The sequence below is a fragment of the Salvelinus namaycush genome, chromosome 26 (assembly GCF_016432855.1).
Source record: "Salvelinus namaycush isolate Seneca chromosome 26, SaNama_1.0, whole genome shotgun sequence".
Classification (NCBI taxonomy): Eukaryota; Metazoa; Chordata; class Actinopteri; order Salmoniformes; family Salmonidae; genus Salvelinus; species Salvelinus namaycush.
The window spans coordinates 18,423,478-18,444,691 of record NC_052332.1 but is presented as its reverse complement, the minus strand read 5'-3'; the positions used below and the strand labels follow the sequence as shown (position 1 = coordinate 18,444,691).

Below are 21,214 nucleotides of genomic sequence, written 5' to 3'. Positions count from 1 at the left end.
TTCAGACGGCGTTGGGCAGACGGGCAGTTCAGGCGCCGTTGGGCAGACGGCAGACTCTGGCCGGCTGAGACGCACTGTAGGCCTGGTGCGTGGTACCGGAACTGGAGGTACCGGGCTAAAGACACGCACCTTCAGGCTAGTGCGGGGAGTAGCAACAGGGCACACTGGACTCTCAAGGCGTACTATAGGCCTGGTGCGTGGTACCGGCACTGGTGGTACCGGGCTGAGGGCACGCATATCAGGGCGAGTACGGGGAGAAGGAACAGTGCGTACAGGGCTCTGGAGACGCACATGGGGCTTGGTGCGTGGTGCCGGAACTGGTGGTACCGGACTGGAGACACGCACCTCAAGGCTAGTGCGGGGAGCAGGAACAGGGCACACTGAGTTCTCAAGGCGCACTATAGGACTAGTGCGTGGTACCGGGACTGGTGGTACCGGGCTGAGGGCACGCACCTCAGGACGAGTGCGGGGAGAAAGATCAGTGCGTACAGGGCTCTGGAGACGCATATGAGGCTTGGTGCGTGGTGCCGGAACTGGAGGCACTGGGCTGGATACACGCACCACAGGGAGAGTGCGTGGAGAAGGAACAGGGCTCTGGAGAGGCACAGGAGGCTTAGTGCGTGGTGTCAGCACTGGTGGTACTGGGCTGGGGACACGCACCACAGGGCTATTGTGAGGAGCAGTAACAGGACGCACAGGACTCTGGAGACGCACAGGAGGCTTTGTGCGTGCTGTAGGCACTGTCTTAACCAGACGGCTAGCACGCACCTCAGGACGAGTATGAAGAGCTGTTCCCAGTGACATTAACTCACCAACACGTTCATTCGGACGGATGCCGTGCCTCATGCACCAAACCAGTACATCCCTCATAACTCTCTCCTCCAATTTCTCCATTAACTCCTTTACTGTCTCTGCGTCACTCACCTCCAAATCCGCCCTCACCGGCTCCTTACGATAAGCAGGAGGAGTTGGCTCACGTCTCCCGACTGACCCAACTAAACTACCCGAGAGCCCCCCCCAAGAAATTTTTGGGTTTGACTTACGGGCTTCCAGCCTTGTTTCCTTGCTGCCTCCTCATATCGCCGCCTCTCTGCTTTCGCTGCCTCCAGCTCAGCTTTGGGCTGGCGATATTCTCCTGGTTGAGCCCAGGGTCCCTTTCCGTCCAATATTTCCTCCCAAGTCCACGAGTCCTGGTTCCTCTCACGCTGCTTGATCCATGGTTGGTGGGGTGTTCTGTCACGATCGTCTTCGTGAGAGAGAGAGGACCAAGGCGCAGCGTGTGAAAAATACATCTTCTTTAATGAAGGGAAAAACAACCACTTACAAAATGAACAAAACAAACGATCGTGAAGCTAAACAGAACTAAGTGCACAACTGCAACATAGAACATAGACATAGACAACACCCCACAAAAGCCTACTGCCTATGGCTGCCTTAAATATGGCTCCCAATCAGAGTCAATGAATGACAGCTGTCTCTGATTGAGAACCAATCTAGGCAGCCATAGACATAACTAGACAACACTACTCTACTCTGCCCCATACACATACAACACCCCTAGACATTACAAAACACATACCTTCCCCATGTCACACCCTGACCTAACTAAAAAACATAAAGAAAACAAAGAATACTAAGGCCAGGGCGTGACACATATGAGTATAATCATTATTGACATACATGTTTATTTCCCAGATCATGTCAGTATCATTTGTTTCATTTCTGATCCAGAAATTTACTCATAAAAGCCTTGTCTGTAGCTTGTGTTCCTTGCAGTGAGCAATTGTTATTTTCCTTTTGCCCTCAAATTATGTCATCCTTGAATTCTATGGACAGAAAATGGGATTCACCAAAAAGTAGAAATGACAGCTAAAATGTAGTCATATTTTTTGGGTGTGTGGAGGCTTATTTAATGAAGCCTACATGAGCATTATTATTAAGTGTTATAGTTTTGTGGAGACCTTTGCCTGTCACCTTTAAACACACATGTGATAGGAATCACTGATGCTCTTTATGTGGCATTAAAGGAAAATGTGACTGGCATATGATGCAGCTGTGGATCATAATATCAGATAGCGCCCATCAGTGGTGTGTGTGTGTGTGTGTGTGTGTGTGTGTGTGTGTGTGTGTGTGTGTGTGTGTGTGTGTGTGTGTGTGTGTGTGTGTGTGTGTGTGTGTGTGTGTGTGTGTGTGTGTGTGTGTGTCTGTGTGTGTGTGTGTGTGTGTGTGTGTGTGTGTGCGTGTCAGACAGAAAATTATTTGCTTTCATAGGTAGGTATTTGAATTGGCGATTGGAATACTAATTGCTTAGCAGGGTGTTGTCTTATAAGGTACTAACATCTCATTATTCTTTCAACTGAGCTGACTGTTTGAAACAGCACAAACAGGATCAAAGACAGAAATACTTCTCCATTAGGTCTATTACAGCAATTGTATTAGAGGGGAAATATTCAGATAATGGGGAGGACATCAGATTAGTGTGGTCATGAAGTGGCTTAAAGTCACACGCTGCCAGACATACAACTCCTAATCTCCACAAACACAAACACACTGGCAAGGCAACTTCATAAAATATGATAACAGGGGTTAGACACACACACACACACCTTCCCCCTGTCCCGTCCACCTGGAGAGGTGTGTTAGTCAGTCAAACATACAAAGACTGGTGCTCTGTGACAGCTGATATTCTGATCAATACTAACCCAGGCAGGGCCGCGGCATGGGTCAGGAGCCAGACTAATCAACTCTCAGCTAGGTTTGTTGAGGCAAGGCCAGCATCACAGCCAAACAATCTACCAACCAAACATATCATTACTCCTGGGAGAAATTCAGTCAAAAACGGCAGAAACACAACCTGCTTGAAAGTCCTACATCTTCTAAACTTGACTGCTGACATGCAAACATTTTGTGGACTATATTTACAGTGGACTAATGAAAAAAATACTAAAAGATAGTTGTCTTGTTGAATATGAATATTACAATAGTTTGAGTGGATTTTTCCATTAAGATAAATTAGGACATTTTGTTTTACATATATAACTCAATCTAGTTGGCCAGTACCAGGAACCAGCAGGAATTCAGACCAACAGGGGCAAAGCCGGATGACAACAGTCTATTTTCAGCCTGGCTGGATCAGTAAACAGTCTAAGTATGAGATCAGGATGGTAAAGGAAACGAGAGTCAATGAGGAGGTTGATTAAATAAATCCTTTGCCTGAGATCATGTAGAAAAGGGGGGAAATGAAGGGAGACTTGATAGAGCTGTCTGTGTGACTTCCTCAAAGTCAACTCACCATCATCTCATGTGTGATGTTTTACAGCTCCACTCTTCATCTACTACCTTCACATATCCCACATTTACAATCTATTTAGTGTGGAACAGCCAACAGGCTATCAGCTAAATAGACTGCTGCCGGAGACTTCCTGAACCTCCCTTAAAGCACAGCACAAACTCATCACTAAAATAGCACTTTTCAAAATACACAATGTTAGCATCCCATGGCCTGAATTTGACAAAGTATTAATTCCTTTGGACTAAGCAATCAAATTGTTTTGCAGATAAAAAAATAAGGCTGCCTGAAATGTCCTTAGGTTACCCACAATTCTACGGGGCAAAGTAAATTACTTGTGGAAAATGAACTGCCATGCAACCGTCATTTCCACCGAGCTAATTTTCCCAGCCAACCATGCAGCAGGAGGACAAACAGAGTGGGCTCATTTTCATAGATTACAGTAGGTGTCTGTGGATTTGGTATTCCGAGTTCACTTCATATCTAATGTAAACACTCGCTAAGACTCTCTACCCTCATATTAGCTTCTGACATTTTAATTTCAGATTTTTTGATTTTGATGATTCTAACAGTCTTAAGAGCTTAGGCTAGAAAAGTGAGCTTGGTTTAATGTATGTTTTTTTTCTTCTTTCAAATGAAATACACAGTGTTTATAAAGAAACTGATATGGGAAGAACTCAATTCGGTCACCAAAAATATTGAAATTAATTCCACAAGTAACTCTCTAAGGCTTTGTAGAGAATATCAAATAAGTTAAAGTTTAATATACATTGTAGCGTACGATCTCTTTATATGCTGATATTGTACTGTGGGATTTTTCATAGAGGGAAAGAGCAAAAGGGATAGCCACTTTGGACAGACTGGGAATGGATGGTCTCCAGTGGCGTAAAGTACTTAGGTAAAAATACTTTAAAGTACTACTTAAGTAGTTTTTTGGGGTATCTGTACTTTACTTGACTATTTATATAAAATATTGTATGTTTTACTCCAAACATTTTCCTTGACACCCAAAAGTAATCGTTACATTTGGAATGCTTAGCAGGACAGGAAAATAGTCAAATTCAACTGAACATCCCTGGTCATCCCTACTGCCTCTGATCTGAAGGACTTACTAAACGCACATGCTTAGTTTGTAAATTATCCAATCTGAATGTTGGAGTGTGCCCATGGATTTCCGTAATTTAAAAAACAAGAACATTGTGCCATCTGTTTTGCTTAATATAAGGAATTTCAAATGATTTATACTTTTACTTTTGATACGTAAGTATATTTTAACACCAAATACTTTTAGACTTTTACTCAAGTAGAATTTTACTGGGTGACTTTTACGTTTACTTGAGTCAATTTCTATTAAGGTATATTTACTTTTCCTCAAATATGACAGTTCGTACTTTTTCCTGATGGTCTCTGAGTACTGGCTATGAGGTAGAGCAGGAAATATGCTTACTGTAATTGAGAGCCTTGTTCCAATGACTGTGGGACTGGAACTACCAACAAACACAAATGCACACACTCACACATATTCCGACCGCACACACACACACATGTCCAGGAGGCAGTAATGGAACGGTGGTCAGATCATCTCCACCCAAAGGGTTAACCTCTCGAATCGTTTTCAATCAGAACAGGGATTATCTGCCATAACCCTTGGGGTTTGGACTCAATCTTGGGCCTGGAGGAGTGAAGAGGAGCAGGGATTTCCCCAAGGAAGAATCACTCATCTCTGAGCCAAGCCAATCCAGAACTGGTTTCACATGGCCTTAAAACACTCGGCTCAGTCCCTTCACTCGTCTCCCCTCTCTAAATCCTGGTATGGGGCTATGAAGAGCAATGGGACTCAAGCACAGAGGCCTAACAGCATCTGCAGTGGGTCAATGGATCTGGGAAGTTCAGGTGGCAAACAGATTGATCTCTCAAATAAATATTGTGACCAGAGAGGGTAGGCATCTCTCACTCAACTCTCCTCAATCCCCACCGACGCAATGCAACAAATCCAGGTCAGTTTCAGGTTCAGAGATGATTAAACTTGTAACATTTTTGGCAGCCAGTCACAGATCCCATTTCGGCAATAACTAATCTAGTGGAGGTTTCATCTTTTGTTATCTGTACTGAATATCCCTCCCTGTGCCTTTTAGTCATATAATAGGATATGAACTGTGGATTAACACAAGGTCAGGGTATGCTTTGGGATATCACTGTATCAGAAGATAGAGTATGTTCTGCTGTTTTTCAGTATACTCATCTAAAACATTCCAATAAAAGCAATATTATTCTGCTCTGTGATATGCATCCGAGGCAGTGAGTAGAGCTGTTGCAAAACAGATTGAATTGTGTGTTTTGGCGCGATAGAGCTGCCTGCGTAATAAGTTAATTTCTGCCCAAAGGAGTCAGGCAGCTGTTAGTTATTTGTTTTCTTGCTCCATTAAATTGATGCATTATTTATGAACTAAAATATCCAGAAATCCCTGTTCAAACATTAATGGATGTTAAGATATGAAGGCTGCCGAATAATTTCCCAATTATTTTCCCATCTATGGAAGAGCGACTTGTGAACCTTTTTCAGTCAGGAGTGAAGTAGACGGGGACTAGCATACAACAAGTCTGTAATCTGTGTAGGGAGCGGAACTGCAAGACGACTCCCAGCCACACCAGCATTCAACCATCCCACAGCATGGCCTTGGAGACACGCCCTGGCGCCAATCAAGTGGCCTTAAGTTACCATTTAAATGCATGGAACTTATCCTTCATGAAGTGCCTCTCCCATACATCATGGTGATACATTTTTCCCACAAGGCCTAAAATGACACAACTTATTTATTTATTTCTGCTAACTTCCTCCAACATACACTACATGACCAAAAGTATGTGGACACCTGCTAGTCAAACATCTCATTCCAGAATCATGGTCATTAATATGGAGTTGGTCCCCCCTTTGCTGCTATAACAGCCTCCACTATTCTGGGAATACTTTCCCCTAGATATTGGAACATTGCTGCAGGGACTTGCTTCCATTCAGCCACAAGAGAATTAGTGAGGTCGGGCACTGATGTTAGGCGTTTAGCCCGGGCTCGCAGTTTGCATTCCAATTCATCCCAAAGGTGTTCAATGGGGTTGAGATCAGGGCTCTGTGCAGGCTAGTCAAGTTCTTCCACACCGATCGTAACAAACCATTTCTGATTGGATCTCGCTTTATGCAAGGGAGCATTGTCATGCAGAAATAAGAAAGGGTCTTCCTCAAACTCTTGCCACAGAATCATCTAGAATGTCATTGTATGATGTAGAGTTAAGATTTCCCTTCAGTGGAACTAAGGAGCCTACTGTAGCCCAAGCCATGAAAGACAGCCCCAGACCATTATTCCTCCTCCACCAAACTTTATAGTTGGCACTATGCATTGGGGTAGGTAGCATTCTGTGTGCGGCTGCTCGGCCATGGAAACCCATTTCATGAAGCTCTGACGAACAGTTCTTGAAAGTTATTGTGCTGACGTTTCAAACTGCCTCTGGAAGTAACTTGGTAGTGAGTGTTGCAACCGAGGACAGATGATTTTTACGCGCTACGCGCTTCAGCAGTCGGTGGTCCCGATCTGTGAGTTTGTGTAGCCTACCACTTTGCGGCTGAGCCGTTGTTGCTCTTAGGTATTTCCACTTCAAAATAACAGTACTTACAGTTGACCGGGGCAGCTCTAGCAGGGCAGAACTTTGACAAACTGACTTGTTGGAAAGGTGGCACCCTATGACAGTGCCACATTGAAAGTCACTGAGCTCTTCATGGCTGTGTGCTCAATTTTATACACCTGTCAGCAACAGGTGTGGCTGAAATAGCCCAATCCACTAATTTGAAGCGGTGTCCATATACTTTTTTATATATAGTGTATTTTGTACTCATAAAATCCGCTTAACATAAAAGGTTAACATTTCTGTGTTCTTTGAATGTTATCATAATCCAATCAAAAAAATCATATTTATACATTTAATGTTACATATGGATTTATGTTCTGAGCCAGGGGACAGCACATCATGGTAGTATGCATCATATTAACAGAGGGGACGCAGTAACACATTAGTATTAGTAGTATATTAGTAGTATTAGTAAACCCACATTAAACAAATAGGATGTAGAATTTATCCTCAATAGTCATCAAAAGCCATCAGTGTTTGAGAGTGCATCAGTGTATACAGAATATGTTCTGCACGCAAAGCAGTACAATACAATATATAGACAGTAAAGTCATGTCAACAACATTATGTACGTAGTACGTACAACATTCATAGCTAATTTATCAGACTATCTGATTGTGACCTGGATATTCTAGCTATGCAATGAGAGAGACGCACAGACAAACATTATATCCAAGCAGTGTTCTTACCTAAGAGTGAAGCTCTCCACAGCAGACACATTGGACAGGAACACATAGAAAGTGGCAAAGTCGGTGGTTCTCAGTGGTTTGGAGGAGGTCTGGACTACCAAGGCTCCCCCTAGTCTCAGACGCAGAAATGTAGGGTTCCCAGGTGAGGCCTTTAGGAGGTTGACACTCCCTACCCTCCTCATTGGTATACCAGACCCCACTGGGCCTCCCCTCCCCACCCCCACACGCTGCAGGCTGTCCTGGGGCACACACTGGCCCGTCCGGTCCCGTCGGCTTTGGAAGTAGATCTCTACGGGGTTCCCCTGCACCTCTCCCAGTCTTTCCCTGGGGCTGAACCAGGCTGGCTCAGGCTTCAACTGGGCCACACAGAATCCCCCTGGGGACAGCAGGCATGCCCCCCGCACCTCCCGTGTCTCCCAGAAGGCATACGCCGTCACACAATGCGCCCCCTCCTCCGCCGCACCCTTCCTCCCACCACTACCCCTGTCTTCTTTTTCCCCTCCCTTCATCCCAGCGTCACCTCCACTGGCCAAATCGGGCATGTGGAAGAGGATTCTGACAATGGGCGTGGAGGAGCGGACCTGGCGGGCCAGGATAACAGGAAGGATCCTACGGCCACTGAGGAGCAGCTCTCGGCCGATAGGCCTCGCCACAGACAGGGGGCCGTACGTGGCGTTGACGGCCGGCCGCAGGAGGCCCGCCCCGGGGTTGGTGATGAGGAAGGCCTGCCTCTGGGCCTGCAGGCCGGAGTTCCCCAGCAGCTCTTGGCTATTCTCTCTCAGCAGTAGGTGGTCTGCATTGAGGATCTGGTAGCCAACTGAGGGGTAGACAGGGAAGGGAGCTTGGTTCTTGGTGTCTTCTGACATCTCCTGGCAGTGGACACCTAGAGAATGAGAATTCAAATACAGCTGTTAGCATAGCGCCAAAAATCACAGAGTAAATGTGTGTCTATTCAAAGTAGCAGCATTATTATGGTTTCTCCCAAAAAATGAGTTTAAATGTTGAATAATGGTGGTGGATAAAATAAAAGCTGACACCATTCTCATGCACAGTGACCATGGTTATTCAGTGGATTCAGTGGAAGTCTAGAAGAGATGACCCCACTTTTCAGGGTACGGTTGCTGAAATCCAATATACTGTACATCAAACACTCATCACAAGGAATGCCCTAGCTAGCCCACTGTCCTCCTGCCCCACTATACAGCCCATCCTGATATCCAGCACAATCCCTTTCAATTTAAACACGACCTAGAACAGCTAAATAGCTTTACAGCTGAGAGTAGTTGGAATGATACAGTAACAAGGCAAAGTATGAGTCAACTTTATCTAGGCAGTCTTTTTCTACCACAACTTCAAGGTCCGTATGTGTTGAATCCTGTTGTCAAATACACTGAGTGAACAGCCTACATTTTTCGGAGCATGGACTACAAGGTGTCGAAAGTTTTTCACAGGGATGCTCGCCCATGTTGACTCCAATACAGTTGTGTCAAGTTGGCTGGATGTCCTTTGGGTGGTGGACCATTCTTGGTACACACAGGAAACCATTGATCATGAAACCCCTAGAAGCGTTGCAGTTCTTGACACACTCAAACCAGTGTGCCTGGCACCTACTACCATTCCCCATTCAAAGGCACTTAAATATTTTGTCTTGCCCATTCACCCTCTGAATGGCATACATACACAATCCGTGTCATTTATCTCAAGGCTTAAAAATCCTTCTTTAACCGGTCTCCTCCCCTTCATCTGCACTGATTTAAATGTACTTAACATGTGACATCAATAAGGGATCATAGCCTTCACCTGGAATCAGCTGGTCAGTATGTCATGGAATGAGTAGGTTTTCCTAATGTTTTGTACAGTCAGTACCTTCAGAAAGTATTCAAACCCCATGACTTTTTCCACATTTTGTTGTGTTACAGCCTGAATTAAAAAAATATTAAATGGATATTTTGTGTGACTGGCCTACACACAATACCCCATAATGTCAAAGTGTAATTATGTTAGAATTTTTTTTAACCCGTTTTTCTCACCAATTTCATGATATCCAATTGAGATCCAATTATGATCTTGTCTCATTGGGAGAGGCGAAGGTCAAGTCATGCATCCTGCCCACTTAACCCAGCTTCTTAACACCTGCCCACTTAACCCAGCTTCTTAACACCTGCCCACTTAACCCGGAAGCCAGCTGCACCAATGTGTCAGTGGAAACACTGTTCAACTGACAATCGAAGTCAGCCTGCAGGCCCACCACAAGGAGTCACTAGAGCACGATGAGCCAAGTAAAGCCCCCCCCGGCCAAACCATTCATAGGGGTTGGGTTAAATGCGGAAGACACATTTCAGTTGAAGGCATTTAGTTGTACAACTGACTAGGTATTCCCCTTGCCTTTCCTAATAAGTTGCACAATAGTGTTTAACCCCCAGAGTCGATTGACACACCGGTTACATAATAGAAAAATTCCCACCAATATCAGTTTTTTTTGCATTGGATGCATCTCAATCCACCTCATCCGTCAGTGTTGCACTTCAACAAATCAAATATATTTTATATTTGAGATTCTTATGAGTAGACACCCTTCGCTTTGATGACAGCTATGCACACTCTTGGCATTCTCTCAACCAGTTTCATGAGTTAGTCACCTGGAATGCATTTCAATTAACAGGTGTGCCTTATTAAAAGTTAATTTGTGGAATTTCTTTCCTTCTTAATGCGTTTGAGCCAATCAGTTGTGTTGTGACAAGGTAGGGGCGGTATACAGAAGATAGCCCTATTTGGTAAAATACCAAGTCCATATTATGGCAAGAACAGCTCAAATAAGCAAAGAGAAACGACAGTTCATCATTACTTTAAGACATGAAGGTCAGTCAATCTGGAAAAAGTGCAGTCGCAAAAACCATCAAGCGCTATGATGAAACTGGCTCTCATGAGGACCGCCACAGGAAAGGAAGACCCAGAGTTACCTCTGCAAAGGATAAGTTCATTAGAGTTAACTGCACCTCAGATTGCAGCCCAAATAAAAGTAACAGACACATCTCAAGGTCAACTGTTCAGAGGAGACTACGTGAATCAGGCCTTCATGGTCAAATTGCTACAAAGTAACCACTACTAAAGAACACCAATAAGAAGAAGAGACTTGCTTGGGCAATGGACATTAGACCAGTGGAAATCTGTCCTTTGGTCTGATGAGTCCAAATGTGCGATTTTTGGTTCCAACTGCCGTGTCTTTGTGAGACGCAGAGTAGGTGAACGGCTGATCTCCGCATGTGTGGTTCCCACCGTGAAGCATGGTGGAGGTGTGATGATGTGGGGGGTGCTTTGCTGGTGACACTGTCTGTGATTTATTTAGAATTCAAGGCACTCTTAACCAGCATGGCTACCACAGCATTCTGCAGCGATACGCCATCCCATCTGGTTGCGCTAAGTGGGACTATCATTTTGTTTTCAACAGGACAATGACCCAAAACACACCTCCAGACTGTGTAAGGTCTATTTGACCAAGGAGAGTGATGGAGTGCTGCATCAGATGACCTGGCCTCCATAACCACCCGACCTCTACCCAATTGAGATGGTTTGGGATGAGTTGGACCATAGAGTGAAGAAAAGCAGCCAACATGCCCTCAGCATATGTCGGAACTCCTTCAAGACTGTTGGAAAAGCATTCCTCATGAAGCTGGTTGAGAGAATGACAAGAGTGTGTAAAGCTAAATCAAATAGCTTAATGATCCATAGTATGACCATCTTAAAACAATTCCATATGTTAGCTTCTCATGTAATCATTTGTAGCATCTGAACGGTTTCACCTAAAAAACCATTATGACCACTCTGTGGAAAGGGGAGACTTTCACATGATGGTGTTCACCGTTTTGCTCTACAACCCACACAAGTGTCACAGGACTCGTCTAAAGGTAACGGTTTTAAAAAATGAATTGAAGTATGATGGTAGTTTCGTGCCTATGCCAAAAAAAGAGGTTAAATTCGTGTAAAAAATTATACTAAATATTTCCTGAGTTTTTTTTAAATATCGCCTACATTTAGGACAGCCACTTCAAAATCTTGTTTCTTATGATTTATTTTTTGACCTTGATGAATGTGTTATTCAATGCGTGTCTATGGGCTTTATAGTAGAAAAGGCCAAAATAAATGCCTAGCAAAGAAGGGCACCTTTTGGTAGATGGGTAAAAAAAGAAGCTGACATTGAATATCCCCTTGAGTTATTAATTACACTTTGGATGGTGTATCAACACACCCAGTTACTACAAAGATATTAGAGTCATTCCTAACCCAGTTGCCGGAGTGGAAGGAACCTGCTTAGCGATTTCACCATGAAAAAAAGCTGCCAATCACCGATCACACATGCAAAATATTAACGAACACATTGAAAAATCATTAGAATTTTGTTAGAGGAGAGTAAGCAGTCTCTGGCCAATTATTGTTGGGAAATGGAAGGGTTGTGCTGCCCTTCATGGCTCAACCTATGTGACCTTTCTCTTACGAATGAGGGTCAATCAAAATCACATTTTAATTTCCAAGGATAAACTGGGGTTGTAGAGGGTCATGAGGTGAAATTGTGCACAAAGTAAATATGAATACTGCCTGACGTTTTCATCTTTCTACAGGCTAGACCTGTGTTTAGGCACAGCTTAGATATCTTAATGAGTGCACAGCAATGGAAGATAATAAATGCATGCATATTCATGTCCAAGCAGGGAGGACATCAAAAGACTGAGCTCTATCATTTTAATACAAACGTGAAGAGCACAGTGGCACAGCAAGGCCCCCCCCCCCCCCCCCCCCCCCCCCCCCCCCACACACACACACACACACACACACACACACACACACACACACACACACACACACACACACACACACACACACACACACACACACACACACCAGTCTGAAATCTTTATCAACAGAAGACAAACAGCTTGGCTTGATTTTCACTCTGGCACCTCATCCTCTGGCCAAACAGACCCCAAAACACACACGCCTAGTGAACAAATCATGTCTACAAAAACCTAAACCACCATCACCACCACGTGTGATTGCACCACTCTATAATGATTAAACTTGGACCTGTGGTTGGAAGAGTGGTACTGTTCACACAAGGGGGTTCAAGCATACTGCATCCAATGTGTGGTTGAGGGTTTAGTGCAATGTACATCATTCATCTACTCCAGGGGTATCAAACATATGGCCAGCGGGCCAGAGGGGGTCCAATCAAATCGAAACTGTGTAGAAATAATAATGTACCTACAATCATACAGTGCAAAATTAGTTTGACAGTCCTGATGCACTCTATGGTACAGTATTTGAGACTGTTGATCCATCTTTCCTTGAGTGCTTTTCATCAGTAGATAGAGGGAGATCTCAACATTTTAGTTCCTCATGCATACTGAAAATGAAGTTTACTAGCATCCTAGCTAGCACATAACGTTCTGAGAACCACATGTTTCTTAGAGCTTGGTGAGAGCATGGTTGTCCTATGGTTATATTGCATACAACCTTCCCACAACTTTCTGGTAATGGTGCAGGATAGTTGCTTGGCTTTGAAACATTCTCAGCACATTTAAGGAACTTGACAAAAATTTCTTGGTATTTCATTATTTTTACACAATGTTTCCTAAAATTTCAAAACAAAGTTATATTTAATTACATGTTTGGTAATGTTCTAGGAATGTTCTCCAACTGTTTGACATTGGAATGTTCTCAAATAGTTCAGAAACAATGTTCTTCTGTGGTAATTTCAGTACTTCAGTGTAACGTTTCCTACAGTTTTCCTCATGTTCTATATTTAAAGCCATGTTCTCTTTTTGAAAAATACATCTTGCGATGCACTTGGACACATGATCAGTGATGCCTCTGTGCTGGTCTTGACGGCCTTTCTCCTGTTGGGCCCTGTGATACCCAGTAGGCTATAGGCCCTGTATAGGGATTGACCTGCGAACCCTCTGCAGCCCACTTCAACAGGCTCACATCTTGCTCTCCACCCCTGCCTGCGGCACTGCTCCACCAGGTCCTCGTACTTCACCCTCCTTCTGTCATTGACCTCCTCAATGCGGTCCTCCAAAGGGACAGTGAGCTCCAGTAAGATAACCTGCTTGGAGGTCTCGTCTGAGCTGCTTTCCCAGTCTGGAGCTGTTGAAAGAAGAGGTTCTGGTAGATGGCTTTTACCCACCTCAAATACAATTGCCTGCTTCGTTGATCAGAGGCGCTTGCAGTAGCTGATTCCACTGCAGATAGTATCCGCTAAGACTTTGAGCACCTGGTTGTGGCACCAGCAGTAGCAACCCTCACCTAAGGCTTTTGAGCAGCAGCTGAGGATGTGCTCAAGGATTTTTCTCTTCAGGCACAGAGGACATGATGGTGAATCAACATTGCTCCAGCAGAACAGAAGATTTTCGGTCATTTGGCTGCCTGTATTGCAGCACCTCCCTTGTAAAGGTCACCATGCATTCCTAATTTAGGCTGCTGATTTCATTTAAACCCTTATTTTACCAGGTATGTTGACTGAGAACACATTCTCATTTACAGCAACAACCTGGGGAATAGTTACAGGGGAGAGGGAGCCAATTGTAAGCTGGGGATGGTATGAGGGCAAGATTGGGAATTTAGCCAGGACACCAGGGTTAACACCCCTACTCTTACAATAAGTTCCATGGGCTGTTTAGTGACTACAAAGAGTCAGGACACCGGTTTAACATCCCATCAGAAAGGCAACACCCTACACAAGGCAATGTCCCAAATCACTGGCCTGGGGCATTGGGATATTTATTTTTTGACCAGAGAAATTACTGCCTCCTACTGGCTCTCCATCACCACTTCCAGCAGCATCTGGTCTCCCTTCCAGGGATCGACTAGGACCAACCCTGCTTAGCCTCAGAAGTAAGCCAGCAGTGGGATGCAGGGTGGTATGCTGATGATGGGTAACTACAGTTTTTTAGATGTCAAACATCTTACCGAGACTGTTCACTGGTTTCTCTGTGACGGATGAGATATGTGTGTCTTGAATGGCAAAGCGGAACCTGTCCACTGTCTTCCCTCTCTTCACAACCAGGGATCTAGACTTTGCTGGCTTAAAGATCATCCGTGCCCAGGTGACAAGATTCTGCAACCCCTTCAGATTCCACCTACTACATGGGACAGATGTTGTTGTCACAGACCGGTCATCCATGAAGGCTCTGATAGGAGGCTGTCGCATGGCAGACTTGGTCAGCGGGCCTCTACATTCCACCTCTGCTGATTTCACCAGCATGATCATGGCAAGGGCAAACAGGATCACTGAAATGGTGCAGCCAGTGATGATTCCTTTCTCAAGCCTGTGCCATTCCGATGCTGTGGACTCAGAGGTGACTCTCAAACTGAAACTGTTGTAGTAGTCCAGCCTGGGATGTGGTGCCGAACTAGAGCCACTTCAAACAGCTTGTGGGGTATGGCGCTATAAGCATTTGTGAGGTTCAGCCACAGTACAGCAATGTCTCCTCTGTTCTCCCGGGCTTCTCTGATTAGCTGCGTGACCATGCTTGTGTGCTCCAGGCACCCTGACACCTTCGGAATCCCTCCTTTCTGGACTGATGTGTCGATGTAGGAGTTTTTCAGGAAGTAGTCTGTCAGATGCCTGGACACAATTCTGAAGAATATCTTTCATTCAACACTTAGCAGCAAGATGGTTCTGAACCGGTTTATGTTCCTTGAGTTCTCCTCCTTAGGAATCCATACTCCGTCTGCACATCTACACAGTTGAGCGACTTTGTCCCTTCTCCAGAAGACCTTCAGGATTCTCTAGAGCTGGTGTAGTAGCTGTGGGCAATGTTTGTAGAACTTGTAGGGCACACCACTCAGTCCAGGGGCTGAGCTAGCTCTTGCCCTCTTGACAACCTCCTATACCTCCTTCCAACTGGGCTTCTCGTTGAACTCTGTGGTTGGTACTGGTGGAACTATCAAGGCTTTGCAGTGCTCCAGATCTTGCTCTCTAATAGCGTCACTGTACGTGCTGCGGAGATTGTTGTTAATCTCATCTTTGGAGCAGGTAAGGTGACCACTGCGCTTCTGCCCTAGTGGTGTAACTGTAATGGGTTACAGAGTTAATGTTTACAGTTATTACATTGAGAGTTATTTACAGTGCCTTCAGAAAGTGTTTATACCCCTTGACTTATTCCACATTTTGTTGTGTTACACTCTGAATTCAAAATGGATTCAAAATATTATGCCCCATAATGACGAAGTGAAAACATGTTTTTAGAAACTTTAGGAAATCTTTTGAAAATGAAATACAGAAATATCTAATTTACTGTACATAAGTATTCACACCCCTGAGTCAATACTTTGTAGAAGCACCTTTGGCAGTGATTACAGCTGTGAGTCATTTTGAGTAAATCTTAATGAGAGCTTTCCACACCTGGATTGTGCAACATTTGCCCATTATTCTTTTCAAAAGTCTTCCAGCTCTGTCAAATTGGTTGTTGATCACTGCCAGACAACCATTTTCAGGACTCGCAATAGATTTCCAAGCAGATTTAAGTCAAAACTGTAACTCGGCCACTCAGGAATATTTACTGTCATCTTCGTAAGCAACTCCAGCGTAGATTTGGCCTTGTGTTTTAAGTTATTATCCTGCTGAAAGGTGAATTCATCTCAGTGTCTGGTGGAAAGCAGACTGAACCAAGTTTTCCTCTGCCTGTCCATTTCTTTTTTTATTCTGAAAAACATGCCAATCCTTAACGATTCCACGCATACCCATAACATGATGCAGCCACCACTATGCTTGAAAATATGAAGTGTGGTACTCAGTAATGTGCTGCATTGGATTTGCTCCGAGCATAACACATTGTATTTAGAACAAAACCTTAATTGCTTTGCCACATTTTTCCAGTATTACTTTAGTGCCTTTTTGCAATCAGGATGCATGTTTTGGAATATTTTTATTATGTACAGGCTTCCTTCTTTTCACTCTGTCAATTAGGTTAGTATTATGGTCATAAGTAGTGCACTATATAGGGCAGGGGTAATTAACTCTTACCCTACGAGGTCCGGAGCGTGCTGGTTTTCTGTTCTACCTGATAATTAAGTACCTACAATGTTGTTTATCTATCCTCAGTTTTCTCCTATCACAACCATGAAAGTCTGTAACTGTTTTAAAGTCACCGTTGGCCTCATGGTGAAATCCCTAAGCGGTTTCTTTACTCTCTGGCAGCTGAGTTAGGAAGGATGCCAGTATCATTGTAGTGATACACCTTTCAAAGTGTAATTAATAACTTCACCATGCTCAAAGGGATATTCAATGTCTGCTTTTATATTTTGACCCATCTACCAATAGGTGCCCTTCATTGCAAGGTATTGGAAACCCTCCCTGTTCTTTGTGGTTGAATCTGTGTTTGAAATTCACTGCTCGACTGAGGGACCTTAAGGATACAGTGCATTCGGAAATTATTCAGACCCCTTCCCTTTTTTCACATTTTGTTACATTACAGCCTTATTCCAAAATGTATTAAATTCGTTTTTCCCCCTCATCAATCTACACACAATACCCCATATGCCTAAGCGAAAACAGGTTTGTAGAAAGTTTAGCAAATGTATTAAAAATGAAAAACAGAAATGCTTGTTTCCTTTGTAATGGGGTCTATTTGAATAGACTAAAATTAACCGTTTTTTTATTTTTTTTTATTTTAAACATGTCATGCTAGCTCCATCCTGGTGATTATAGGTTTGAATCTCACTGATGCCGTGTCACAATGAAAGAGACAATAAAATAATGTGTTTGCATGATTAATACCTAAGGAAATACATTTCCATGTGTCCTTTCTGTGAACGTTTTAAGGAAGTTATTAAAAAAATCTCCAAATAACCTATATTTTCCGTTCTCAGAGCATTAATAAAACCTCAGAGGAAAACTTTCAAGGAACCAGAGTAAGACGTTCTCAGAACCTCCCTGCAACCTAAGAACAGGATACATTTTCACTTCTATTCTCAGAACATTTTTTTTTTTTAATGTTTTACCAGTGAGAAAACGTATGGCTTCGTCCCCACAAACAATGTTAAACCAAAAACATACATTCCCACAACTTCCATGGAACCAAATGTGCTAGCTGGGCTCTCAGTGAAGCAAGGGAAATTAAGCAACTTAGTCAAAGTTAATAAACAGTAGTCATGCCAGACTACTTTCTAGCAAACATTGGCCTATGGCAGAGTTTCTGCCCTAGCACTACACAGTTGATTAAAATCATCAAAGCTTGATGATGATTTAGTCTTTTGAATCAGCTGTGTAGTGCTAGGGCAAAAAACAAAACGTACACCCAGAGGGGGCCGCAGAACCGACTTTGGGAAACCCTGGCCTAATGGTATCTCAAAGCATCATAGAATACATGTTATTTTCAGGATTATCATCACATGTAAGTGCAAACAAAAAAATTGAGATATCATGGTTCCTGTCTCTTTAAAAAGTTGTATCCTCTTTTTCATTGTGTGTGTAAATAGGAACTGTTGTTTTAAATGAATGAGTGCATCTACATCAAAGTATGGGGCTAATGTTATAAAATAAGCTTTTCATTCAAATGTGTTTCCAACTGTCGAGAGGACACTACATCCATTTTTGATCTGTTGATTAATTGTTTACTTTTAACAAAACATTTGTCAGGACCAGTGAAGTAGCCTACAGTAAAGTACATATGGGTGACAATTAAAATGAAAAAGATAATGTACAAACAGATTATTATTTATTTATTTATTGAAAACTATTTAATAACCACCATCCATCAACGTAAAGTGCAAGTCTTACCTGTCAGAAGTGTGAAAATGAACACTATGGCAATTGGCAACATCACACGGAGAGGAAAGTAGAGTGTCTTGGCAAATTGGAAAGTCCTGATAATCTAGAGGAGCGCTCTAACACCGCACCGACGGAAGAGCTTCTGTCTTTCTCCTGTCAATTGACACACATCTCTGGTAATTTACATTTCTTCAGTTCCCAACAAAGTAAAGGGCTCTGATGGAAAGATATGACTCTATATTAATAACAGATGCAACAGTACATTCCTATTCCAAATAATAACTCAGTGTTATTTACGTCCACCTGCTTTGGTATCCACATTACGCAAATGTTTGTATGTTGCCTCCATCTGATTTTTCTGCGTCAAATTCACTTTCGCTTGTTGTTCGCCAATTTGTAGGTTAGAACAAAATGTTCAAGTTGAGGGTTGTTGCTTCTTACAGTAAATCCACCGTTTAATGTTAACGCAATTAATTGCACACTCCAGAGAGTAGACAGTGAACAGTGGCTAGTTTATATCCTGTTCAGTCCTGCATACACAATGAGCAAACATCAAGGCAGGCTATGCCATAGATCGGCTGTTCCCATCTTCCGTCCGATTAACGACTCTCGTGCGTAATCGCCGTGGGGGAAAGGGGCTGCGAGGAAATGAACTGCATGAGTAGTCAATAGAATCTAGTGATTTCTCAATGAATTATGGACTATCCCATCTGGAATATGTTGTATAAATACTATACACAATTCATAACAGGCCTAGATATAGACCTACTTTGCAGGCTATATGCCTATATATTTTATTTAACTGCATTTAAAAAAAAATATCAGTTATATTGTCCTCTGTTTTTGTAGCCTTGAATAAATATCCCATCATAAAGTTAGAGTTGAGACTAACATGCCTACAGTAATAAATGATTTATGTAAAGAAGACTTGCATATAATGTGATGTCCGGACGTTCAAACGCCTCAAATCTGGACAAACAAGATTCATTTAGCTTACATAGGACTAAACGTATCCAAAAATATATATGAAATTCCTAAACTTTGCGTACTAATGTAACTAACGTAATTACATAAAATCAACGAATAAGGCACCACCAATTTATTGCAAGGCGAAGATGATGCCCATTTGAAGACACCGTTGTGGGCCTGCATGGCAGACACTTTTCAGCCAGTGGCATGCATACAGTACCAGCGGTATCTACTGACCGCTGTTCACGTTCTTCAGCAGAACAACAAGCAGAAATGGGACACGTTTCAAACCAAATCATTAGCCCCCATGACAAGACATTTCGGTAATTCTCTATAGTAGATCTGAAAGAACTGGATGCAAATTGAAACCCCGACCTGACCTACCAGAGGGCTTGGTGGAGATATGCATGATGTCACTGAACTCTGTCCCATCCTCTCAGAACATTTACTGTATGATTGCTACATTCCTTTGCCTAGCAAGCACGTCTCAAATACTATAGAAATTCCATAAAATGCACAGTGTCTGTGCTGCATTTAATTTTAACCCAGTCTTGATCTAAAATATCAGGCCCTCACTCGATGTAGTAGTACACTAAACATCATGGTGTGTAAGATATGAATTAAAATGCCATGCAGCTTCCTATGATGATGATGTCACCCTGCTGGGGCAGTGGACAGATGATGAGATGGACACTTTAAGGGCCGAGTGGAGGTGAGGATATGTCTCATCAACGCTGTGTCATCCCCTCTGGATCCATACCAAGGCTGTGACTGCCTGGCTGGCTGGCTGAGAGAACATTAACTTACAGTAAACCTACAGGGTTTAATCAGCCAATAATACTGTCAGACATGTCATGTACTCCTCTCATCTCTTTTGACTCCCTTTCTGTTTGGGCTGAGTGGCAGAGGGTGTCCCAGACTCCCAGTGTCCTGTGGGTTGATAGCCGCGTGTTGTTTGTCTGTGCAAGGACACGTGTCAACACTCCTTTATGCTTAAAATAAATCAGTTAGCCAGGAAACATGGCTGCCAACCCGACGCGACCCTCCACCCTCTGCTTCAGCAGAGCGTCCTGCTTTTTAATGGGGGTGCCACTGCCAAGGTAGCAGCTTTATGCAGGGACAGACGAATAAAAATAAATAAACATCCCATCCCTGACAGCGCCAGCAGCTTAGCATAAATATGTGTCTTAGAGAAATTAAAGTGCCTCTAAACAGCTATAAAGAAGGGGAACCAATGGAGCACAACTGTTTCAGGCAAAAGAACCAGAGGAAGTCTGCTGCAATCCATCCTGGACCCCCTAGTGTGTGATATGTTTAACATTGTCAAAAGACCCTCTACCACAAGCCAAACAGGGCCTGGTAGTTTTAAATCAGCATTAATGTGGCAGTTTGGCATTTCTTGGGATGACTCATGTGCTGGGGTAGCTGCGCAGAGTGATCACTAGCTGGCACAGCCACAAAGAAATACATTCTGTTTTTAAACCTAACACTAACCTTAACCCTAACCACACTGCTAAAAACTCTAATGCCTAAACCTTAAATTAGGACCAAAAAGCTCATTATGTTTTTCATGAATTTTTATAATATTGCCAATTTTGAGTTTGCAGCTGGCCCATCTAGCGGAAATCACTCAGTTCTGTCTCCAAGCCAAGATTCATGACAAACGTCGACCTGCATTAATTTGTGAATGAGATTTGTATCTCTCTCCGCTTATTAAAGCTTCTGCAATGCGAGTGTTTGTGATGGCAACCGTTGGGTCTGGACCGTTGGGTCTGGACCGTTGGGTTCCAGATCTTAGCTTTGCAGCTCTAGACATGCAAA

General features: G+C 43.3%; 1 protein-coding gene and 1 pseudogene across 1 annotated transcript in view; both read right to left on the bottom strand.

Annotated features, from left to right (window-relative positions):
* The window catches only part of si:dkey-1d7.3 (transmembrane protein 132D), a 43,465-nt gene extending 29,350 nt beyond the window's left edge, over positions 1-14,115 (bottom strand). The window contains exons 1-3 of the mRNA XM_038964647.1: positions 14,091-14,115; positions 13,600-13,797; positions 7,657-8,539 (exon numbers count right to left, since the gene is read on the bottom strand). Coding sequence (XP_038820575.1) covers positions 7,657-8,539; positions 13,600-13,797; positions 14,091-14,115 — 1,106 coding nt within the window. The remainder of the gene's footprint in view (positions 1-7,656; positions 8,540-13,599; positions 13,798-14,090) is intronic.
* Positions 14,116-14,599: 484 nt separating this feature from the next.
* Positions 14,600-19,802, bottom strand: LOC120020974 (annotated as a pseudogene).
* Positions 19,803-21,214: the final 1,412 nt, after the last annotated feature.